Source organism: Squalius cephalus (genome assembly GCF_949319135.1).
Source record: "Squalius cephalus genome assembly, chromosome: 8".
NCBI lineage: Eukaryota > Metazoa > Chordata > Actinopteri > Cypriniformes > Leuciscidae > Squalius > Squalius cephalus.
The window spans coordinates 9,151,607-9,177,962 of NC_137129.1; the positions used below are offsets into that span (position 1 = coordinate 9,151,607).

At 37.1% G+C, this 26,356-nt stretch overlaps 1 protein-coding gene across 2 annotated transcripts in view; it reads left to right on the forward strand.

The window, feature by feature from the left end:
• Window positions 1-26,356, forward strand: part of ctnnal1 (catenin (cadherin-associated protein), alpha-like 1) — a 62,035-nt gene that overhangs the window by 29,403 nt on the left and 6,276 nt on the right. Inside the window, exons 2-15 of one of the 2 annotated variants that reach the window (XM_079877844.1) lie at window positions 2,781-2,970; window positions 9,349-9,536; window positions 10,922-11,041; window positions 12,902-12,991; window positions 15,826-15,996; window positions 16,798-16,998; window positions 19,431-19,520; window positions 20,648-20,806; window positions 20,951-21,043; window positions 22,456-22,606; window positions 23,460-23,497; window positions 23,588-23,638; window positions 24,213-24,367; window positions 24,599-24,647. In XM_079877844.1, coding sequence (XP_079733970.1) covers window positions 2,781-2,970; window positions 9,349-9,536; window positions 10,922-11,041; window positions 12,902-12,991; window positions 15,826-15,996; window positions 16,798-16,998; window positions 19,431-19,520; window positions 20,648-20,806; window positions 20,951-21,043; window positions 22,456-22,606; window positions 23,460-23,497; window positions 23,588-23,638; window positions 24,213-24,367; window positions 24,599-24,647 — 1,746 coding nt within the window. The remainder of the gene's footprint in view (window positions 1-2,780; window positions 2,971-9,348; window positions 9,537-10,921; window positions 11,042-12,901; window positions 12,992-15,825; window positions 15,997-16,797; window positions 16,999-19,430; window positions 19,521-20,647; window positions 20,807-20,950; window positions 21,044-22,455; window positions 22,607-23,459; window positions 23,498-23,587; window positions 23,639-24,212; window positions 24,368-24,598; window positions 24,648-26,356) is intronic. The other variant, XM_079877845.1, reaches the window with a different exon arrangement.

Consider the following 26,356-nt stretch of genomic DNA (forward strand, 5'->3'; position numbering starts at 1 on the left):
TTCAATTAACTGGAAGTCTTTGGGATGTGCTGGAGGAAACTTTACAGAGTGCTGGACTCTTGCATTGTCAATACAAGATCTTGACCAAAAATTGCTGCACCTCTTGATAGAAATAACATCACAGCATTTATTTCCATCAAGAGGTGCATCAATTTTTGGTCAAGATCTTGTATTGACAATTCACTCAAGATCAAGCACTCTGTAAAGTCTACTCCAGCACAAACTGCTATAAAAGATTTCTATTTCAAATAAGTGCTGTTCTTTTGGATATGCTATTTATCAAAGAATCCAGTTTTCAACATTCTAAATATACTGATTATTATCAATGATTTTTGAATGATCATGTGACACTGAAGTAATCAGTGCTGAAGAATCAGCTTTGCCATCACAGATTTTTTTTTTTTACTTTTTGATCAAATAGATGCAGCCTTGGTGAACATAAGAGATTTCTCTCAAAAACATGAAATCTTACAGAACCTACACTTTTAACACATATTTATTTGCTTTTTGTATCGTTTAATTTTTGCACAAACCAAAGTTAGTTTTCTGAGTGGTATATATATATTTTTTAATCACACAACGGATCTACTGTGATATTATTAGTATAGCAGAATCATTACCAATTGATACTTTTTTTCTTTCCATTGCACAACACATACCATCATATTGCCTAAGCCAAAGATTGGGAGATAAACATCTTTAACTCAGAATAAACATTATTCGTTGTGCTTTTCCAGAACTGTTGACGTAATGTAAACGTTGAACCATTCAACCCTCCATTGTTCACAGCCCCCTCACACCCTTATCCTCCAACTGGATTTTTTTCCCTTCCTCAGGGAATGTTTCATTTTTCTCTTTCTATGACTCATGAATGGCCCTCAATTTGTTGGCAGGACCAGGACGGCTCGTAGCCGTCTAATATCAGCGCAAGAGCAGTGAGGCAGGGACAGGGCCCTTTATCTCTCAGTCACCCAAGCCATCTTCAGGGAGATGTGTCAGAGACAGGCCGAGCACTGGACCACAGGATGACGTAGAAACACCTCCCACTCGATTAATCACTCTCCCCTTCTGTCGGTGGGTGTCGACATTCGACTGCATGGGAATGATTCAAAGAACTCCCTCAGAATGACAAATTATGATAGCATAAAGCAAAATGTGAAGTATCCACAGTTTAAAACATCCACGTTTTACACTTTTGCACCATTTATTACTTTCCCTCAAGTCCATATGTGATGAAATTTGATGTTTCTTGTTGTTATTTTTCATCCATCTCCCTGACCCTTAGAATTAAACTGGCTGTTTTTGTTGGAATTCTTGAGGTTAAGATCATGCTATGTGTAAACTTGGGTGATCATTTCTGAATGACTCCTTTTTGCTTCTTAGTTTCAGTAAATTGTCTGGGTGGGCTGGGTAGGGTCTACATAGTACATTACACCATCACCTCTTTTACCGCAAAACAGCAAGACAGATCCTGTTTTCTATGATACGGTCCATTTAAGTGAATTCGGAAAAGACAGATGGATGACGCCAAACGTCAAACCCCAGATGACTCACTCGTGAGGAATGTAAATATGAAGAAGTGTTCGAGATTCATTCATCATTCACTATGCATGCTCAAATACACACTGCCGAGCAGGAGAAATCCGTCACTGATTACGTGGAGTTCTAAGCTAAAAAACGAAATATTGCAAAGGACATGCAAAATACAGAGGAATATTTTTGTATTTGCATCCTTTGTAACTTGCCATATTACTGTTGACTGGTTGGCAGTAGCACATGTTTGCTCCATGTGGCCTGTTGTAGAGTATTATTCTCAGGCTCTGGTGTTGTCTATGCTCCCTGCTGTTGTACTCCAATTAAACGTTTCCTTTAGCAGGCCACCTGCCATAACCCATCAGCAGGAGGTGAGGGATTTCAGCTCTTGAGAGCGGAAATTGTAAAGGGCTCTGAGTAAATGATTGATGAAGTCAATCCTGATGCAGACAGAAGACCATAGCTTTTATTGTATCTTAAAGTGTGAGAGCAAGTGACGTTAAACGTAGGTTGATGAAGAGGATTAGGAGGAGGGAGTCATTATTACCTCTTTCACTGCCATTCACGTTCATTCTTTTACTTTTTGTTTTTTCTATTTTCTCTCCATTCTGCATGCATTGTACTACTGTTCAACAGTTTGGGATCAGTAAGATTTTTCTAGAAATTAACACTTTGATTCAGGATACATTAAATTGATCAAATGTGACATTAATAATTTGTTGTATTAAAATTCTGGTCATTAATTACTCACCCTCGTGCCATTCCAAACCCCTAAGACTTTCGTTCATCTTCGGAACACTATATATATATATATATATGTATATATATATGTGTAAGAATCCTGATAAAATGTATCAAGTTTTCCGGAGAAATATAAAGCAGCACAACTGTTTTCAACACTGATAATAATAAGAAATGCTTCTTGAGCACCAAATCAACATATTATAATGATTTCTGAAGGATCATGTGACACTGAGGACTGGAGTTATGATGATGAAAATTCAGCTTTGTCATCACAGGAATAAATTATATTTTAAAATATATTCAAATAGAAATCAGCTGTAATAACATGAAACAATATGACTGGTTTTACTGTACTTTTGATCAAATACTCAATAAATCATACAGACCCAAACTCTCAGGTTAATGTGAAGTGTACCTTAAGTGCATTCAGTATTTTATGTTAAAGCATATTAATATATTATAATGTTATTATGCTAAACGCGGACTTTTTTGTCTCATTCCAGATTACCACACTGATCAATCACAAAGACAAGCTCAAGAAGACGGAGAAGACTTTACGGGCCATCCAGAGAGTGGGGCAGGCGGTGAGCGTTGCAGTTGGCCGCTTTGTGGCAGTGGGTGAAGCCATTGCAGTGGAGAATGAAGACCTGAAGGACGAGATGGGACTGGCTTGCTTTGAAGCTCGGAGAGCAGGTCAGTTTGACACTACTCAACTGGAAGAGCAGTGACACATAAGCAGCTTTTCCAAGGTAGAGTTACCAGGCAACGAGGAACAGGAAATGGACAGCTAGGTTAAACATAGTGTAACTTGTCAACAAGCTCAAGACAGCCTGTCAGGGTTGTGGACCATGCAGAATTGATTACAAATTTTTTAATTGGTGTAGCACCAGGATGCAGAATTGCATTTCCAATTTGAATTTAAGGAATTATAATTAAAATGGAGTAACATTCAGAGACATCAATTACAGTTTTTCTAGTAAACGTTACCACCCACATACGAGGTACTTCAAGAAACATTAGATCATATTAATAATCAGCCTTTGAAACCACCTAAATCAATGTGTTGCATACACTGAGTTTGAGGTTGGTAAGATTTTTTTTTAGAAAGTAGTCTCTTACGCTCACCAAGGCTAAATTTATTTGATCAAAAATACAGTAAATGCAGTGATATTGTGAAATAATATTACAGTTTAAATTTTTTTTTTTCAATTTTAAAATGTCATTTATTCCTGTGATGACACCAGAATTTGACAGCTCATTACGCCAGTCTTTAGTGCCACATGATCCTTCAGAAATCATTCTAATATGCTGAATTGGTGCTCAAGAAGCATTTATTATTATTATTAATGTTAAAAACTGTTGCTGTTTAATATTTATATGTAAACCGTGATTATTTTTTCCCCCAGGATTCTTTGAATGGAAGTCATAACATCTATCTTTATTCTCATGAACTTTTAACATACTGACCTGCAACTTTTAGTATGTTCCATATAAACTGGACTAATTAAATTCCAGTCTATCCAATTCAAATTTCATTTCAACATTCTGGAGGATGTAGCCAATTGAATACGGCTGTCACTTTTGTGAAAAAATCCTGTTCGATTTTTGAGGCATAAGTGTTCATTGAATCGATTGTAAAATCGATTTTCCATGTCTAAAGACGTTTCCATTTTCAATGCCAAATATTGGCCAATCCACGGACAACTAACAGGCATTAGGACGAACGTAAAGAGGGCGCTTGAGACGCACAAGTCAGCAATATTTCTGATGATTTATTGGCGTGAAGTTTCGTGCACAATGACAAACAGGCGTGCAACATTCTCGAAAAACAATAAGCAGAGTGGACTGCCATAACTTCAATGAAAAACATATAAGCATGATATGGGAACTCACGATCGCACAGTTTGCATACCACATTTTCCTTCTTCATAGTTTGATCTACAGTCCAAAACCCGAAGTGCTTCCATATCGAACTCCTCAAGTTATTAGGGGTTATCACTCATCTCTCATGTCGCACAGGTTGATCGTTGTTGTTCTCCATTTTTTGGGCAAAACACCAGCAGCAGCCGATTGAAACCGATTGAAACTATAGGTGCGTAAAATTTGTGGGAATTTTCTTTTTAGCTTTCACAATGCCTACTGCACTTTTGGAATTCTTTATTTTCTTTTTCTGCTTGTTTGTGAGTTTTGTTACATCTATCTTTTTTATTTGTTTAATTCGTCTAAAATTAATAGTGTACATATTTGGTTAAAATCAATTCCCTATTTTCATTTTCGAAACTTGTGTTGGTTGGTCCGATCGATTGTGCAATCTATTTTCGAACATAAAGCGACAGCCCTACAATTGAAATCAAATTCCAATTGTGTGATGAAAAGTTAACCTTTCATTTATTATGAGCTGAAATTAATATGAATTAAATGAATTTGCACAATGTAATATATTTAGAGCCTATAATTTTATTAAAATGGGGCTTTCACATCCTTATGAATGCAGCTGTTTTGTGATGCATAAGAACCAAATGCAGCATTTCCTAGGCCTGGTTTCTGTGTGCGATTTCTGAATCTGTCCGTGTATGTAAAAGGGAGAGTGCTGCAGTTTCTCTTCTATTAAACTCTCCATGTCCCATCTGTCTCTGAAGAGTTTGACTAAAAATACCCCACAATTGTGCGTTTCCATATCTCTCGTTCATGGTGAAGTGTTGCTGTGCTTGCTCTTAGAATAACCAACATGAGCACAAAAAGATTTGATCTTTTCTGACAGTTTAAAGAGGTTTACAAAGTCAAGCAGCTGCGGCTATAAAGTAAATCTCATGTGAGATGACATCTGTGAGGTTTCTTATAAAGACTAGATGATTCTGAGAATTACTTATTTCTGCATTAACTTATTTAATAGACTTTTACCCCAGAAATGATTGTAGTGATATTTGGAGATTGTCTTAAATTTGAACAAAATAACTGTTCTTTTATCAAACCTGAACACTTATTGTTATTTTTTAATGGTTTGCTTTAAAGGTTTTTATGCTACATATCATTGAAATAAATTCCACTTGGTCTGATATTTTGCAAGTCCAAGTCATTTTTGGAAGACTGTATATTTAGTAGCTAAACAAGTGCTGTGTCAATCAAATCCATGTATCTCAAAGTGTGTTGTGGTTTACATTTGTCTCTCCGGTCTGAAATAATAGGAGCTCTGTTCTGTATCTATAAATACTGATAGTTGGTGGTCTCTCCCGCCTCCCTTCCCATACCTCCCTGGGCAAAAGACTGCAACAACACTGGAATTAGATTGGCTTCAAGTTAGTTATCAGACTCCCCACAGTGTTTGAACGCTCACCCACGCATTTAATCCTCCTGATTATTACACGGGCCGCCCATGTGTGACGGGCAAAAGTTTAGCCCAAAACACATCGAGCCAGGTGGAGAAAAAAAGTTACGTAGTTACGTGAATTTAATTAATCAGATGTTAAAACTGGTGAAATTTTTCTTTTGGATTTTACCACAAGTAGTTCAGCTGAGGTATGAGAGCACATCATCTAAAGGAGATGAAAGAGAGCTTTCGTTAAAAAGGGAAAGCCCTGATTTGAGAAGTGACCCGTGACTTTGTGTTTAACCACAGATGTGACACAGTGGCCTGCACCTCTTTTTGAATTTTTTTGAATGATGTATAGATTACATTGCTGTGATTTGCTTTCTCCGTCTGTGTGGTCTTAAAAGTGCACTGCATTTGTTCCAGTGCGGCTGTTTCTTCCACTATGGACATTTTTGGCTCTGTGTACTTTTTGAAAAGTCAAAAACTTGTTTGCTTACTAAGAATTTCCAGCAGCGCGTTCACAAGAGCACCATGGCATATGCGTGTTGTGTAGACGCGAGAGCAGACATTGTTGCGTAAACGCGTTTGAGATTTATATTTTGGAAATAAAGTGGTAAATTATGTTTTTTCGCAAACAAAGCTCTTTGTTTCACATAGTTCACCCAAAAATAAAAATTCTGTCATTAATTACTCACCCTCGTGCCATTCCAAACCCATAAGACTTCCGTTCATCTTCGGAACACAACTGAAGATCTTTTTGTTGAAATCTAATAGATTTCTGTCTGTCCTTTGAGAACTACGCAACTACCACTTTGACGCTTCAAAAAGTTAATTGTAAAACTAATCCAAATGAATTGAGCGTTTTAGCCCAAATTTTTTGAAGAGACTCAAAATATGATGAACAGATTGAATTTAGGCTTTTATATTAACGTATTAACATTTATCAGCTCACACATCAGTTGTGAAGGATATTCCCTTGACATGTGAGAACCACTGATGTTCATTCTTGTGTGTTACACTGCACGTTTGAGCTTCTGCGAGGGGTTTGTTCTCGCGTGCCAAGCAGGTTCGGTTGAGATTCTGTTTATGTTCGCTGATCAATGTTTATATGTGAATAAAAGCCTAAATTCAGTCTGTTCATCATATAAAGCGACCAGTTTTACGATCACTTTATGAGCTTTTTGAAGCATCAAAGTGGTAGTTGCGTAGCTGTCAATGGAGAGACAGAAATCTCTCAGATTTCATCAAAAAGTCTTGCGGGCTTGGAACGACATGAGGGTGAGTAATTAATAACAGATTTTCATTTTGGGATGAATTTAAGGATTACTTTAATGATGTCTTTACTGGGGTTTGAAAGTGGCAGTTGCGTTGGCTTTTAATGAAGGGGAAAGAAAGCTCTTCGATTTTATTAAAAAGATCTTCATTTGTGTTCTGAAGATAAATGAATGTCTTTGGAACGACATGAGATTGAGTAATTAATATCAGAATTAAAATTTTTGGGTGAACCTTTAAGGATTACTTTAATGATGTCTTTACTACCTTTCTGGGGTTTGAAATTGTCAGTTGCGTTGGCTTTTAATGAAGGGGAAAGAAAGCTCTTCGATTTCATTAAAAAGATCTCCATTTGTGTTCTGAAGATGAATTCATGTCTTTTGATCGACATGAGGGTGAGTAATTAATATCAGAATTTTCATTTTTGGGTGAACTTTCCCTTTAAACACAGAGATTTCAGTCACTTTCTTCTGAAAGTTTCCTTAACCCGAAGCTGATGTAGAGGTTATAAACTCTAGATAAAGTTTTGCTGAGAATGCATTATTTTCTGTTTGTCTTGCTGCTCAGGGACCTCTCGGCCTTATGCAGATAGATAGGTGCTTTTGAGCTACGACTCGATACTATAGTACTTCAAATAATGAAGTGCATTCAGAAGAAGCAGATGCATGCTAAAGACTATGTCTTTAAAGGGCATCGCTGCAGAGATCTCAGTGTTTCACCCTCTATGCAAGCCGAACGCCTGGGGCCATGGTCTCTTTAAAGCAGGGAGCTTTCTGAAAGGAGCTGGCTGAAAATGCCAGCCGCCTAGGACAGCACCACGTCTCTGGTGCCGCTCAAGGGATTCAACTATAAGCTTCCACAAAGACTCTGCTTCAAAGCTCAGGAAAGACACAGAGCTAGTGAACAATCCCCTCCAGAAACAAGAATGTTTCAGTATGGCCGCTGCTAAACAAGGGACTAAAACCAACAAAGCAGGAAATGTCTGCATTGTGCCCATTCAGATGAATATGGATAGGTGTACACAAACTGGCAGAGTAATTTGCCCAACAATACAGCGTTCTGCACAAGGCACCTTGATTGTTAAAACCACTGTGAGATTTAACAAAAGAAAAGCTGTTAAATGCAATCAGGACGGTGTCTTCAGATGGACAAATGTGTCGTTGAACATCCAACAGAGCTGTTTCCCTTCAGAAATTACTCTCATTCAATGCCTAAAACCTTACTATGTATTTCTCACCCTCATTCTTCTCAACTTTTCAAAGAGCCAGTCTTTCCGTCTCTCGGAATAACATTTCTTTATTGAGGCACGAGGCAGGGAACTGCCCTCATCAAGCGTCCTTTCAGCATGTTCCAACTGGGACATGACATCCCGTCCGTGCCACCCTGTCCAAAAATAAGCCAGTATAGCATTTGTGTCTGGACAGGGCTGTGAGCTAGTGAACACTCACTGAGGAAAGTGAGATGTTTATTGATGCTTTAAAAAAAGTGACCACCTGGTGTGATGGATTGCTTTGTAAATGAAACGGTCTGTGACTTGATGTCTTAATGTGCTTATTGAAATTGCTATTTTTAAAAAAATGTATTTATTTATTTTATGAATACTTGTTTGTTTATCTATAAGGGATGAGAAGACATGTCATACAGTATTATGTATTTGTTTTACATGGCCTTAAGTGTTTCCCACTGGCCAGTTTACAATTTCACTGCTGGTGAGGATTTATATACAGTGGCCTCAATGGCTTTCATAAATTTTAAGTGTCCCAAAAGTGTCCAAATACTTTTTGTGGACTTTTTCAGCTATTTTTTGGTGACAAATTTGTAAAAAAGGTGACAGAACCTCCTTTTCTGGGTGTCCTCTGAAGGAAATTTGTTCATTATTATTATTTTTTTTTTTTTTATAAAACTGTTCGAATAGTTTTCTGTTGCTTTGGTTTGGCTTTAGTCCAATTTGAACTTTGAACTTTCTATTCATCAAAGATGTAAACATTTTTTTATCATGGTTTCTAATATTTAAAATATTAAGCAGCTCAACTGTTTTCAACATTGATAATAAGAAATGCTTCCTGAGCACCAAAGCAACATATTATAATGATTTCTAAAGATCATGTGACACTGAAGACTGGGGTAATGGCTGAAAATTAAGCTTTGTCTGTTGCTCTTGTAGTTACTAATAGCTCAAGTCAGTAGAACCCACCCTCAAGTATGTATAATATAATAGAGAATATATAATATTTTCTTGATATGGTTCAGTTAAAGATTTTGTTATCCGTTTCATCATCCTCGAGGCAGAAATCATGAGTCTGAAGTAACAGCACACCTCTCCTCAACAATCGACATGATTTTTGAGGCATCATTCAGTCCATAATGGGACAAGTTCCATGCTGAAGTTTAATACGTAGGAATAGGAGTTTGAAACTATAGACACCTGTGCACGTTGCTAAGCTCTTGTGCGCACATCTTTTACATTCTGCTGTATTTTTCTTTTGCAGGCACTGCAATAGCTCAACTGACAGATGTGTCCGGTCTGGAGCAGTGTGATGGTGACGGGCGCAGCACGGTGTTTAGTGACAGGACTGGCATGGTGAAAGCTGCTCGCATGCTGCTCTCCTCCGTTACCAAAGTCCTGGTGCTTGCAGACTGCATCGTTATCAAACAGATCATAAGCTCTCGCAACAAAGTACGTATTATTGTCTGCTGTGTCCATGTACTTGCGCACTGGCCTTTACAAGCTCAAATGACACTCTTATTTTCCTGTCAAGTACACGAGTACACAGGCGCACACAGGTTAGCCTTTGCTCTCCGATGCTATCGCTGCATGGCCACAGAGGAATACTTAAAATCCTGCTGCTTTGGAGATAATTGATGAGACACGGCACAGGATAAATTAGGAGGCCTGTCTAAACATCCATGTCGGTGAGATGAGGAAGTGGGCAGTGTTTATGTGTGTGTGCCTGTTTGTGCTCTCAGATCTGGAGCTAATCATGTCCAGTTAGTGATGTTTGGACAGCCAGGCAGCAGAACAGCTCTCCATTAGAGAGAAACACAATTGAATTTGTCCCTGACCATGCCTGATAACGCCCACTCCTAGCTAGCTAACCTCAAATAGAGGCTTCTCTTATCAATATTCTCCAATGTGAGCGGACTGCTTCCGCTGAGCTTCTCAGTACAAGACAGGCCATCGGGCAGACCGGCACTTTCCCAGTGGGCAGATGTGCTTTTTGGGCCGATACATCTCATACATAAAAAAAAAAAAAAAAAAAATGTATATATATATATATATATATATATATATATATATATATATATATATATATATATACATATACATATACATATACATATACATATACATTTTGTTTTGTTTTTTTCTGAACGGCCCATAAAACTCATACATCGGCGGCCCATTCGTTTAGTTTTGCTTAATTGCCGGCGCTGGGAATTTTCATTTTATATATATGTATATGTATATGTATGTATATATATATATATATATATATATATATATAAAATATAATATAATATAATATATATATAATATATATAAAAGTTAAATAATAATAATTATTAAAACCACAAGAACCAATTTTTTTTTTATCAACTTGGAATTTGGAACATCACTGATAGCATGACATTTTCTCATTTCCAAAGAAACAAACAAAAATACTTGGAAAACCTTTTTATGTAATAATCATGAAGCCATTAAAAAAGTAAATTTACAACATATGTGATTTACTGTCCGTGAGATTAAATGGAGCAAAATTAGTCTCTTGCTTCTCAGATCCCTAGTAATCTAAAGAGATCTCATACTGTTTCACATGCTGTGCTCAGATTTGCCACAGTGGCTCTATGCTCTTACTGTATATCAACAGTTGTCTCAGTTGGATCTATTTTTATTTCTTGTTGAGAACATTAGGACAGACATCTGAGATAAAGCTCATCCCTAAATAAAGCACAAACATCTCCTGAGTTATGAAAGCAACCTTTACACAATACATTTTTTTTTTCTCTCTCTAAGGGCTGTAGCTTTATTTGTAAAGACGTGGGTTATACGTTTGTGTGCAGGTGTTGGTTACCCTGGAGCAGCTGGAGAGAGTCAGCACTTTTCAGGAATTTGTCCAAATCTTCAGCCAATTTGGGAATGAGATGGTAGAGTTTGCCCATCTCACGGGAGACAGACAGAATGTAAGCACACTCTCTCTCTCTCTCTCTCTCTCTCTCTCTCTCTCTCTCTCTCTCTCTCTCTCTCTCTCTCTCTCTCTCTCTCTCTCTCTCTCTCTCTCTCTCTCTCTCTCTCTCTCTCTCTCTCTCTCTCTCTCTCTCTCTCTCTCTCACACTCACTCACTCACTCACTCACTCTCTCTCACACACACACACACACACACACACACACACACACACACACACACACACACACACACACACACACACACACACACACACACACACACACACACACACCCTCCATCATTCCCTCACTTCACTTCACAGATAGTCAAACAGTGATAAGAACACTTCCTATGGCAGATTTGTAGAGCTTTACACAACGCATGAGGGGTGAGGGGGAAGATAATGGGGGGATTTAAGTTATAAGAACTGAACTGTGCCGCACACTACAGTTTTAATCAGCAGCTCTTAAACCCCATTGATAAAAACCTTTGGGGTAAGATACACTCGACCGCAGTGCAGAACAGATGGGTTTTTGGAAACGGCAGTGGTGCAATATAACTCTTATCAGCATGTGTTTGCAATGCAAACATATTCAAGATCGGGGAATTGTACTGTTCGTATGAATTAATACTAGAATGTTTTTATAGACATAGCCTTCATTATCAATGCTCTATTAGGAAAAAAAACACACCATACCTGCATTTGGTCACACTGGTTTTTAGAACATGGTATCTGGTTTGCTGCTGGGTCGAGATGGTCTGTCAGCTCAAACCACTTTAGATATGGGTTTGTCAAGGGCATATGCTGATGTTGATACATAGATAGATCAAAGGGTCTCAAAAAAGGTTTCTAAAGGAAAATGTGAGCGAAAAATAAGTAAAAGAAGTAAAAAAATAAAAAAGCCCTGTTCTATAGATTAGGGTGGAATCCAAAAGTGTGTGAACACTGCTGTCAATATCAAATTGGCCCAAAATTAGTCATGTCCTGACAATTGCTCTATTACTACATGAAACTATATGAAACCAGCCACTATCAGCAACTGGTTTCTTTGATCTTTCCAGCAGTGCATGGCTGTTTCTCCTCCTGAGGCCCCCTCCGAGGTCCCATCATGATTAGGAAAGTAGTAATGTGAATACAAATGAAACCAAGAACTAATAGGAAAGGTTTTCTCATTTCAAACTGAAATCACTATATGTGCTTGATAATGTTTCACAAACACATCACGTTCCTATCTCTGCAGAGCTTTCCTGCCAATCTGCGGCCTCCATCTTTTCAGTTTTATCCAGAAGAACATAATAACAGATAATCACTTCTCCTTTTGTGAGCCCAGCCAGGGTGAGAGAGATCAGGTTCCTCTCATTCTCTCCACCATGCACACACACAGTCTGTCAGTCACAAATCCCTAATGCCTAACGCCGCGTTGAGTGAGCGCAGATCTATTGAGTTATATTCCAGCTCTCTCAGTGTTGGTGGAAGGCATTATGTCAGTGCTATCTCTTCCAAGGACCAAATTTACCGTTCATTCTCAGCAAGACCTTGGAAAATGAACACTTAGAATGAAGTCAGAGAGTTCTGTGGACCTCCTGACAGGCTGCGCCAGATGGTTAATATTCAAGACAAGTGCTCTTGATTTGCTGAACAAATTTTAGTTTTATTACAGTCAATGAAATGAGTTTCATAAGCACTTTGTGGAAATCATAACTGAACTAAATTGGTAATAGTTAAATTCCAGCCTTGTTTGTTGCAAGCAAATGATTTATTCTCTCTATAAAGTCAACTGAGGTTAAACCTAAGCCGAGGTTTCAAAACGCTCGAAAGCACTCAAGGCATTGCGTGTTTTCTCATATTTGTCTTGTGGATTCTTGTTTTCCTCAGGATCTGAAGGATGAAAAGAAAAGAGCTCGGATGGCCGCCGCACGTGCTGTGCTGGAGAAATGCACCATGATGCTCCTCACAGCCTCTAAGGTAGGATTGTGGAAGAGAGTACCATCTGCTGTCTAAAAGATGTTAATATAATATCACCAGTTCTTATGCGGTAACCACGCATTCGCACACATTTGTGCATAAAACCTGTTCTCAAACGTTTTCATGCGGAAATCACGGTGCATCAAAAAAGTTTATACTACAGATTCAAATTTAGAAACCGATTGAATCATCAAATCATTTCTGGTGGCCTTAGAAAGACTATATAAATTTGAATGTGAATATATTTATACATGTACAGAACCGTTCAAAAGTTTGGGTTTAGTAGGATATTTGTTTTAAAGAAATTAATATTTTTATTTTACATTGATGCATTTAATTAATCAAAAGTAACAGTAAAGATGTTTACAGTGTTACAAAAGATTTCTGTTTCAAATAAATGCTGTTCTTTTGAACTTTATCAAAGAATCCTGAAAAAATATCATGGTTTTCACAAAAATATTAGGCAGCACAACTGATTTTAACATTAATAATAATAATAATGTTTATTAATAACATTCATTAATAAATGTTTCTTGAGCACCAAATCAGCATATTATTTATTGCATTTTATACATGTAATAATATTTCACAATATTACCGTTTCATTCTATTTTTTGATCAAATAAATGCTGCCTTGGTGAGACTTCTTTCAAAAACATAAAAAAAAAAACTTACTGACCGCAAACATTTAAAAGGTATTATATATAATAAAATAACGCAAAATGTATATATTAAAAATGTTTATATAAAAGTTTTAATTTTGCATGAAAGTAAGAAAAGTTGTATGCAATTATTATTGAATGAGAGCCATACCTGACTTGACCTCGAATATTTAAGCAGATTCATGTGGGAGTTCAAGATAAAGCAGTTGGCTCTATTAGGTCCGTTACATTTAAGATTTAGTAAGAGAAAGAAGTTAAAGTAGTTAATATGTGAAAAGTGTTCATTCTGTCAGGAAATAAGGCCTTGATTTCAGCAACCCACTCAAATGTTTTGAAGCACTGCATAAATGACATAAATGGGTGATTCTCCAACTACAGGCACTTTTGTTGTCCCTGGCCTTTTTTTGTAAATAAATAAACAAACAAGTGCACAAATAAACTGTCATTATGAAGTTCATGCTCCAACATCATAGTAACCACCAAATCTTGCCCCTTTTTTCTTTTAAAAATGCTTTTGCATGGCTGTTTATTAGCAGATTTTGCAGTTTTATGCTTGTCCCCAACCCAGACTGGCCCTCTTTGAATGTTAGAAAATTCTATTAAAGGATCGATTTAAAAATATTTTTTAACATGTTTGTCTTAAGGACAAATAAAATAATATCATACCATCGAAATTCCATATGTATATCATAATTTTAAACTATTTTTGGAATGAAATACGTCTGTCCCCAGGTTTTCCGTCATTTCCACCTCCCTCAACAAAATCCACTTTAATAGATCCACCTTAAATATTTTATTTACTTGGTAATCATGGAAATAATAGTGAAAAGGACGTATTAGTTGAAGATGAAACTTCAGGCACATGTGCTCTTCAGCACAAGAAAATAAATCAAGGTAAGTCAAGCTTTTATACAGAATATTTTTATTCAGCGTCATTTCCACCTTGGCTGTAGTTCGGTTGAATTATGTACAACAAATATGAAAATAATGTATTTATGTTTATTACGAGTAAACAACATAATAAGTCCAAAAGTAGCTAAACCTGACATGAGGGTGTGCTAATATTGCAGAAAAACTGCTAAAATGTCATTTCCACCTCCGTCATTTCCACCTCTGAGAAATTTGAGGCGTAGATTTGGACATGATATATGCTGTTTTTGTGCGCTTTTGGCATGTTCTCATGACATATTTGTGCTTTTGGACTGAGAACTTTATATATCACCATTCCAGTACACTCTAAATGTATTTTTATTTATCTATATTTATATGAATGTTTTGAGCAGGTTTATATAATTTGCATATAATTTGTAATCATTATTTTTAAAACTATTAGGTATACTGTTCAACTCATATATGTTAAATAATAAAATACATGGTTAAAAATATTTTGGACTGGCAATTTAAGTAAAAATAAACAGAAACAATCTTTCCACCATAAACCGTCATTTCCACCACTACAGTTTTTAAGAAAAAAAATAAGAATAACCAATGATGTGGATCTAAATGTATTTTAAAATAAGTAGTAATAGTTCATTACTTACAATATATGTGTGAGTGACTTATAATAAACATAGACCTGAGCAAAAATGAGATGCTGTAGGCAAAAATCCCAACTCGTGGCAACCCGTGGCATTTAGCAACTTTAAATGAAAATGCATTAAGTTCATGAAGTATTAAGATTTATTTTGTTACATGATTAGGTAGCCACTGATGTTGTTGACAGATACATAATCTTATATAACAATTTTACAATATTATATTGTAATAAAATACATAAATTGAAAAGTGGTGGAAATGACATGGCTCTTCAGAAAAACTGTTAAAAATAATAATAATCCATGGAATTCTAAAACTGCCCACTGTTATATTGTGTTAGAAGACAAATGAATGAAGCTAGGAAGATTGTTTTAAGAGTGTTTTAAGAGAGTGAATTTTACATAAACTCACAGTGCCAAAAGTGCTTCTAGTTGGAGAATCACCCAAATACGACAAGGCCAAAACATTTTTGATGGTTAATTGCTTATGAAACAGCATAATAAAAAGTTTTTATTCTAAGTCATTAAGCTTATTTGTACCTCAATATCTCTTTCCTTATTCTGAAAAATGAAGTGAAGTGTAAAAACACCCTGTTCACATGTCAAATTTGTTCTGTTGTCCCTCTCTGCCTCTCAGACTTGTCTGAGACATCCAGACTGCGAGTCGGCACGGATCAACAAAGAAGCAGTCTTCCAGCGTATGCGTCTGGCCCTGGAGCAAGTCATTGAGATTGTGACTGACACGAGGAGCGGAGGGGAGGCCAAAGCACTTCCTGTCAGCATCTACGCTGGGATTAAAGACTTTAAGGTGCAGGTGTAGGCCACGGGCTCTTAGATGAAGGTGTCAATGGATGAAGTTTCTCTTTTAATGTCAGACTTCTTTTAAAAGTATTGCTTGTTGTCCAGTAAGTCAAACAATACACCTATACCTTAACTTTTTTTTTTTTATGGGAAGAAATGAATAATTTCATGAGCAGCAAATCTGCACATTATATTGATTTCTTAAGGATCATGTGACACTGAAGACTGAAGTAATGGCTGCTGAAAATTTAGCTTTGCCATCACAATAAATTTACATTTTGAAATATATTACAATAGAAAATAGTTATTTTAAGTTGTAATAATATTACGATACAATACACTTTATTAATCCCCGAAGGGAAATTAAGGTGTTACATCAGCACAAACCAATAAAATAAAACAAATTAGATAAATGTTTAGCATACAACAATACCATGTAAACTGCTATTCATATTACTAAGCAATACCTAAAATTATAGTATGTTTAAATATAAAAAAAAATTAATAATAAACTGTACCTAATATGCATTTCAATTCAATGTGTGTTTGTACATCCTAATTGCTGTGGGTATAAAGAACCTGAAGTAAGATTATTTTCTTCGATTTTCTTAGATTCATTCTGTGCTCTGACCAAGCCAAAGAAATTTTGACTGATTCTGATAATTGTTTTAATGTTATGGATTGGTTGAAACAATGAAATATCTTATATAAGATAAAGATGCTGACACTGAACAGTAACTGATATGTCATGCACCACTAATCTTAATATCTCACCAGATGTTTGTGTGTATGTATGTATGTGTTTCAGGTTAAAGTGGAGGGTCTGAGAGACTCTATGTACTGTGTGTCCTGTGAGGCAATGGCGGCTCAGCTGGAGGCTCTGGTAGAGAAAACCGAAGACTTTACAGACTCTGCCTACACCAGCCACGAGCAGAGAGAGACAATCATACAACTCTGCCAGATCACACGTCAGGAGACCAAACAGCTCATCAACACATGGAGACATGCGGTAAGACACATACACGCATTAGGGATTGCACCGACTAGTTATTCACCGCATGACTTGAGTCTCATTTGATGGGGACAGCAGGGGGGAAAACTTCACAAACTACATCCCAGATATATTAAAGCAAAGTTTTCTCTTGGCTTGTACATCTGCCATTCACGTCTTTGTTGTGCAGTGTGTGAAGGATGTTCTGCATGTCTCCCCTCCTGTGGAGTAACTGTCCCTGAACCTCATACACTGGGAAAAATAAGCCCTGCAGTGCAGATCTATAGGTTTTCATTCATTCCTGTAGATCTGCCTTTGGTTTCTTGAATAAGCTATTCATTTGCTTGCATTGTGACATGTTTAATTGATACTTACATGATTTTAAGTTCTGTATGTAATAACGTTTATATATGTTCTTTAAGATCAAATATGGACTAAATCTTATGTCTTTAAAATATAGAGGAATTAAAAGAAATATGAAGAATATGAAGGTTGGTATTTACTAACGTGGTATTCATTGCTATACACTGAATGGCTTGTGAAAGAAAAACTCTGTTCTTTTTGATTCACTTTACATAAACAGGAAAATGTCAACATCTTCACAAGTTTTCAAAAGGGAAAGTTGAAGTGTTAACTTTGCGTAATTCTTATGCATTTGTGCAAAGCAACTTCCCGTGACATTATTAGTAACATGATCTCACCAGAACACATGGCAAATGTTAAATAGTAGCCCAAAATGTATAAAATTAAGTCATGGAAAACCTGGATATTAGGGAATTTAAAATGAGGCCTAGAAAAGTCATGAAAATAAATAAAATCATTAAAGTGAAGGAAAAGACCTTGAAATTCTAGTAGTATAATTTTTTTCTAGTCATGCTCAAAACTATTTTGTATGCTAGAAATTTCTCTTGGGTATGTAGCAAAACTTGCTCATTGGCTCATTTTTGAGCCTTTTGAAGTGATGGTTCACCCCAAAGTTTTTAATTCTCTCATCATTTACTCACCCTCACGCCATATCCAAAGTATATGACTTGCTTTTTTCAGATAAACACAATCCATTTTGTGAGTCCATAAAATGCCATTGAATGGGTGCTACTGGGTTGACTCTTGAAAAACCACACAAAATGATTGTGACGGTAATTAATTTGACCCCAGTGGATGAATCAGTGTCTTCTGAAGTGAATTAAGGGATATAGAATATGGTCATGCAGAATAAAGCATTAATATGTGCTTTATAAGTACTAATAAACAGCCAATATGCTAGTAATATGCATACTGATAAACAACTAGTTAATAGTTAATGTGTTCTCTAATCTAAAGTGTTACCATTTTTTACCAGTGTTAACATTTATTCATTTTATTTCTATACATTTGCTTATTTTCTTAATTTGTTTTTTCCAATGAAACCGTTTCCTAGTTTTTATAAGTCTCAGACTATTCAAAAAATGTGGTCTTCATCACAGCTGATTCTGGCCAAGAATCACCCACTTAGACAGGAAGAGACTGTCTGACCAACATCTAAAGTGACAATTTGTTTTCTTTTACTTGCTATTTAGGGGGAGGGTTTATCTCAAATGGGTTATATCAGAATAATAGATAATAATAGTGTGGAAATTTGAAAGCATCCTTTAAAATTATAGACACTGATCATAATTACTGTTTTCCAAAATGTAAAATATATAGTTTCCCCCCACAAACAACTCCGAACACAAAGTGAAACATACACTTCTGCTTATGGATGACTGGTTCACTAGTTTTCAGACAAAACTCTGATGCCAATCTTGCAAACTTCAAATCCAGTGATTCGTTCTTCCTCAAAAGAAAATGGATTAAAACAAAAACCTGTGTACAATGTCTGTAAGTTGCAGAAAACAAGCCAATCAGATTGGAACTGTCCATTTAAACAAACTCCTGACGATTTTGAGTGCACCTGTCAATAAACAGACCATGGGCATGCGTTTTCATCACTCAAACACTGCAATTTTTACGACGGGGTATGTCTTTGCTGTCATCAGCCAAAACTTATTTAGAGACAGTGTTGTTTTTACATCATAATATTAGGGTTGTTCCCCACTTTACCTGTCCAACATTTCAGTGACAGAAACATTAGGTGTGTGTTCACTGAAGTGCCTGGTGTGATGTCTCCGAGTAAAGCATGAAAATGAGAGCGCTTCAAACATTCACATGGCTTGTGTGCCGTGTTTGTATTGACATCCCACCGTAATCCCGTCTGAAAGCAATCCCACCCACCTGTCTGTCTGTCCTCTGAAGAGAAAACCGCAGATAAAGACTGTCATGTCCGTCTTTCAGGCTGCTTGAGCCACACTGACACTTGTGTTGAAACTTGACAGGCTCTTCAACATGGCTGGTGCCTTGTGCACGTTCGGTTGGTTGAAAATCAGTGCAGTGTGTTAAGTTCTCTTTCTATCTTTGTTTCTGTTTCCTTCCAGCAGCAATTGCTTAAAGCCAAAGAGGCCACAGACGAGATGGAGCTCTCTATTTTGAAGACTTGTCAGAGTGTCAGTGATCTCAGGCGAGAGGTGAGATTCTTGTGACAAGCTATGCGCAGGGATTGAATCCCATGAGCCAAAGCATCTAAAACAATCTTTCTTCAAAGGCGTCCATCGCAGTGTTTCCTGTAGCGCCTCTGCTGAGTTCACAGTGCCATGACAACTCATATTTGCTCAAGTTGTACATTTGTATTTGATCTGAATGTCATGAGTTGAACATCTGTGGAAATGTTTATGTGATAAGTACTGTGTTTAGGGTCTTATTATAACCTGTATATAGGACATAACATGACCCTATGTAATTAGTATATTGATCTGAGAAGGAGAAAAAAATCAATATCAACCCTTTTATTTGCCTGTGCAATAAATAAGTTTAGCGCAGATATAATTTCATTGCCTGCTGAGCTTTACGCAATGTCGCTTTGCTGAGAGCGTCATCTGTCGCTTTCTCACACACGAGCATTCAACGTGAGAAAGAGTGGCGTACACTTGAACTGACGCAGAATTGACACACTGAATCTAAATGCAGGGCTCGACAATAAAGACTGCCCAATGGCCAATAGTTGACGGAACTGTCACTGTCCCGATCAGGCCAGTGCTGTATTGTCATGAATGTTTATCATTTGCAAGTGTTTTTAAGCATTCAAGTGCAAGAAAACACGAAAGAGAGCTCAATTCGGTACTCGCTGTGTGAGAAGTTTCCGGAGCGCACGCATACTGAATTGATTTCTCTTTCACTTCTTCTTGCGCTTGAACGGACAATTTCACACAAAATTGTCAACATGTCTGTATTGGCGTGTATTCATAGTGAACATAGACATGCATAGGTGAGTGACGCAAATACACAATTTCCCATGAAAAGCATCCCGCTTGGCCTAAAATATAAACGCGTATAACAGGCTTACCATAGTGAATCAAGGTAAGACAAAAACATGTTTTGGAAGAAGGATTGATGGTGTATTGTATTGTTCGTTTTGAATTATTATTGAATCAGTACAGTTTCTTCCTGGTTGTTCATAAGTTAATAAGTGTTTTTAAAAAAACATTTAGTTATGTTACTAAAACAATATTGTCTTGTTTAGCATGTAATTAATACCAGTTCTTCGGGGGAATTCACTGGTCAGCCCACATTATTGCACATTTTCCCCTTCGTTTAGCTTCATAAGGTAGCAGTGGGGAGGGCCACTGAACTGCTGAAGCTGCATTCAGATCATCTGGTGCTGCAGGCCCTGAAGGCCTCGGGTGGGGATGGAAACCTGGAGGCTGTGGCTGACTATGCCGGCACACTCACCGAACACAAAGAGCAGCTGGTTGAGGTGAGCTGCACTATTTAACATGATTACATTATGAAGCATTTCACATTTAAAACATTTCTGAGGACTCCAATGTAATTGCAGGGCCGATTTTTACGTTTCACTATAGGTTCAACTTTAATGTGGTGCCATTTATTCTGATTTCAGACTTGTCGTTTGCTCTGCCACATTTCGGGGACCGAGCCGTTGGAGATCACCTGCATTCACGCTGAGGAAACTTTCCGTGTCATTGGTCCGCAGGTAAACAAAAGAGAGGTTGTCTGCTATAAGAGTAGGAATCTGGCATCTCAGCTTGATATGTTATTTGGCAAGGCTTTCAGAGACTTACACTATATAGATTTTGTTAATAAAAACACTGAATATTGTTATTCGCCTTTTTTTGTTATTCATGCTTATTTTTCAAAAATCAACAATGCTTATTTGACACATTTTGTGCTCTGTTGTTGACTTTGCGGCTCTGATTACAGAAAAACAGCCGAGGCAAACACACTTAGACACGCAGGCAAGAAAATAACTAAAATTGCTAAAATGGCATGAAAATTGCAATTAAAATGCATCTTCAGCGCACAGAGCTGGATGGAAATCATCTTTGCTGTTCAAGTTTCCCTTTTCAATACAAACAGTAAAAAAGATACAAACATTCCTTTAAAACGAAAAGGTTAGATTGGGCCAATATGCAGAATGTAATATTTAACCGAGTATATTTGCAGTGCATTTTATCAGCACTCTTCATTAGCATATCTGATTGCATGCTGGAATGAGTGTTCTGAGAGAGGGCGACCTCTCTCACCAGCCAATAATGATGAGGCCTAAAGATCAGGCAGCCAATAAGAGCACAGCAGGAGAGCAGCAGCTTCAGGGGTGCATGATAATGAGTTGCTTTATCAGTTATTCCAAAAGCCACAGGTAATTACCAGCTGAATCCACACCCTCAGCGGAGACCAGCTCTGCTTCGCTGTGTGTGTGTGTTTTTTGAAACGTCCTCCTAGTAAGCTGTAAATCATAATTATGCAGTTGCCGACGGAGTTAGATGCTGCATTTTATGCTGTGGGACACTGGAGAGAAACCAACGATGAATATTGATATTCAGATGTTGCACAGGAGTCAAATTATGCAGTCACATAAAAATTACACTTCAGTTCAAAAGTAAAAATGTTTTTGAAAGAAGTCTCTTCTGCTCACCAAGGCTGCATTCATTTGATCAAAATAAAGTGAAAACAGTAATATTATAAAATATGACTATAATTTAAAGTACCTGCTTTCTATTCCTGTGATGGAATAAATACATTTTCAGCAGCCATTACTCCAGTCTTCACTGTCACATGATTCAGAAAACATTCTAATATGCTGATTTGATGCTTAAGAACTATTTATTATTATCAACGTTGAAAACAGTTTTTTTTATGATCATTTTGTTCAGGATTTTGGAATAGAAACAGCATTTATTTGAAACAGAAATATTTTGTAACATTTGTCTTTTGTTACTTTGATCAATTGAATCTGTCCTTGCTGAATAAAGGTAATAATTCCTTTAAAAAAATCTTATTGACCCTAACATTTTTTAATGGTCATGTATTTAAAATGGGTGAGAAAGATCTTGAAAATAGTGCGCTAAAATCAGAGCGCTGTTTCCTCCCAATTTCTCCTCTCAGATCATCTCAGCGGCACAGACCCTTGCTCTTCACCCCACAAGCAAGATAGCCAAAGAAAACCTGGATGTGTTTTGCGAGGCCTGGGAGTCCCAGCTGTGCGACATGGCCATCCTACTGAAGGAGATCAGTGATGTGTTTGAGGGCCGCAGAGGTACGTCAATCAAGCTGTTCAGTCTTATAGGACTACAAACTCGAACAGGTCCTTCTTGCAGCTTCTTCCAGCCCAAGATATGAAGCACCCATATGTCTTTTATGTTATCTGCATTTACTGCACTACCACAGTACATACTACAGTATTGTAATCTGGCTTCTATGGGTGCTTTGATTCCATTTACTAGAAGTTATTTTCAGGTGCACAAAATGCATTTGCTCATGCCTATGGGCAGGGCAGCGATAACAGTTTTTAAAGGTCTTTTTCCTCATGGCCAGATTGCTATCTTTTCCATCCGCTAAGGATGTGCGGCTTTGACATTTACACTGCATCCACATCCCTCACATGAGATAATTGAATAGAGGCTGGATAAACCTCTGTAGGCAAGGTTATGGGCGCACTGCAGCGGTCCCAGTGAGATTACAGGTCTGTGAAAGTCCTTTCGCCCATCTGTATTTGGACATACCGCTCAAGGATGTGTTTTGAGCGATGTCGACTCTTCCGAGTGAAACTGTGGTTTTCTCATGGCAGCGCATAAAACGCTTTATGTAGGAACAATATTTGTCAGAGTTTGAAGGAAGGCATCAGTAACATGACAGAAATCCGGTGCCTGGGGAGATGGTTTGTTCCAGATGAGAGATTCCCAGTCATCATCAGTGCCAACCAAGATATTTCCCAAAACAAACTGTCACCCCCCAAGATCATGCCTTTGTATCTGTTCATCCACATCATAATACACAGCCATTTTTAGGCTAGACGTACATTTGAATCATGTTTTATAGGGTTCTGTTGGCATATTTTAATGTTATGGATATTTTTGGTCTTAATTCATAAAATGTCTACCTCATTTTAGGTGATAAGAAAACATATCTGTCTCTTCCGAGACCAGGGGTGAGTCTCACAAGCAATTATGATTTTATTACAAATTTCTCTTTTCATATAATTTCCTTCATTATATTTACTGATTCATCTGTTCTCTAGAAACACTCTGCTAACCTGAAGACAGTCAAGGCTGCCAAACTTGATGCTGAGGTACAATTTCACATAATAAAATGATCAGAAGTTGGCCATATGTGACCAGAAGTTGGATAAATGTTAATTAACTGGGTTGACATTTTTTCTGTCATGCTCTATTTTTGATTCTCTTGTTTTTGTCCAGCAAATTATATAGCTGTTTGCCATTCCATTTCCATATGTAGATGATAATATTTGCATTTTCAATCCATGACCCCCAAAACCCAATAATTGTCTATAAGTGTCGATAATGACCTGGACTTGACATAACATAAGCTATAATGGAAGTTAATTAAGATTTAAAGAACTAAAATTTACAACTGATAAGTATAAGTGTGATAAAACAGAATTAATTAGTTTTATTTATGAATTTTGTCGCAAAATTATTTCATTTAAAAGTCAAAACTACAAATCATTGCATCTTTTAGACTTACAAGATGATATGCAGTGTTATTTTAGTATATTATCTATTTTTATTATTATATTATTTAGACACTATTATAGTACTTAATTTATTGAATTTGCTTTAATATTTATATTTTCGGTTTCATTATAATTGTAATTCAAGTTTTACTACTTTTGATCTATTCAGGAGCAAACCACTATTGCTAAGCTGGGGCTGGAACTGTGTCTCCTCACCTCAGATGTGGACTCAGAGGTGGAGCGCTGGGACGAGCAGGACCATGAGATTGTTCGACTGGGTCAGATCATATCCAGCATGGCGTATTCCATGTACCTCTTCACGAGGTAACTCCCTTTTCATAAACTTTATAGTCAGATTATCAGATTGGTTTGAGTAGTGCTATATTACACAGGAAATTAAGCACAGTGTGCTGGAAAGTTTAAGCTTTCTGAAAAATGTCTGTTCAGAAAAACAAAACCATGTTGTTTTTCCACTCTATGTCAACCTACACAATCAGTTTTATGGATCTTTAAGGATGTTTTATTAACTCGGCTGTTTTTCCATCTGTGATTTAGGGGGGAAGGCCTGCTAAAGACAACTTTGGATCTATTCCACCAAGCTGAGGTAAGCCAGCATTCGTAGGTTTTTTTTAATTGAATCTGTTCGAGGTGTCATTAGGAGCGATGAGTCCCCTGGAAAAGATGGATCAATATATTATTAGAAGGGCCAGCTGTCATTTGTCTGTGAGATACTGTGATCCAGAGCAGGTTGTGTGCTGTAAATGGGGAGGAAATGCTGATTAGGCAGTGTGTCTTTCTATTAGTAGAGGGTACGCTGACCTCCATCCAAACACACCACCTTCCTCTTAACACCCTCTTATCTGACAGAGCAAGCCTGCTCAACATCACAGCAAAGTTCTCTTAAAGTGCCCCATTATGCTTTTCTGGATATTACCTTTCATTTAGTCTAGCTGTTTGTGAATGTAAAAGGTCTGCAACGTTTCAAACATCTAAGTGCACAATAATTAGAGTTATTACCTCCCCAAATAAAGAATCGTTTCTTAACTGCAAAAAAACGTATGAACCTATGTAGGTTTGTAACAAATCTTCATAATGGCAGCCTATGGTCTTCATTGGCTGCCCGTGAACAGCATCTACTTTGACCCGCCCTCAAACACAATAGTTGTAGCTGAGGCCTGGAAGAGTTTGGTTCGTGTTGTCGACATTTTGGGAAAGACGCTGTTTTCTGCGCTGCGAAAGCAAATCCACTTTGCATGCACTTCCAAAGGACGAGGACTCGCGTTCGAATTGGTTCGTATCGCTGTGTATACAAGTGCTAATGAAACGTCCGTGGCTACAATTCAGATATGAAAATGGGAATTTGGTTTCTGACATGCACTGAAAGCTGTAGACCAATCACAACAGACTTGGCCGTCTGACCAATCAGAGCAGAGTAGGCTCTCGGAAAGGAGGGGTTTAGAGAGACTGAATCCTTGTTTGAACCATTTCAGACACTAAGAATAGAGCTGATGCTATGATGTATAATTTGAGAAAATTAAAGTAAATTAAAGTACAATCTTTTGACCTTGGATGCATGTAAATCTATTGTAGGAGATTTAAAATAGCATAAAAGGGGCACTAATACGTACCTCTTTTAATGGCCTTTTCTGACTTCACTGAATTCACTTTTTCAATTGCCATAATTATGAGTTTCCTACTAGTAAACAGATCTCGTCAAACTCACAATTACAACTTGGAAACTCATAATTTAAAGTAACAAAGTCTCAAACTTATGTTTGTTCTGTCAAAACAGCGGCAACCATACATTAAAACGTCTACTACGTACCTCTATACATATATGCCATTTTGTATGACAGTTACCTGATTCGATTTGTTCTTTACAACTGTGCAAGAGCAAAAAGAGGTGATTTAATATAACGATTAAGTATTTTGCTGTGGTAATTATGGTATTTTTCCGATATGGATCAATTTTGATGTTATGAGCATTGCTATAGTAACGACCAGTTTCTGAAGATCCGACCCGCTTCAAAAATAATCTCCTGGTAATTATTATTAAACATGACACAGCGTGACGCTAACCTTTGTATTTGACTCCTGAATGCTGCTTTTGTCATTTTGACATTTTCACTGAGATGTCGGTCTTCAATTTCAGTGCGGTGAATAATTTTTCATTTAGGTTTTGCTGGCTAAAGCAGCAGTGATATTGGAGATTATACTGATGAAATAGATTTAAATAGTAACAAAGGCTAAGGTGCACTCATTACTATGAATGGGAGAATGTGCAACATGAAATATGGTGAAATAAGTCTTGTG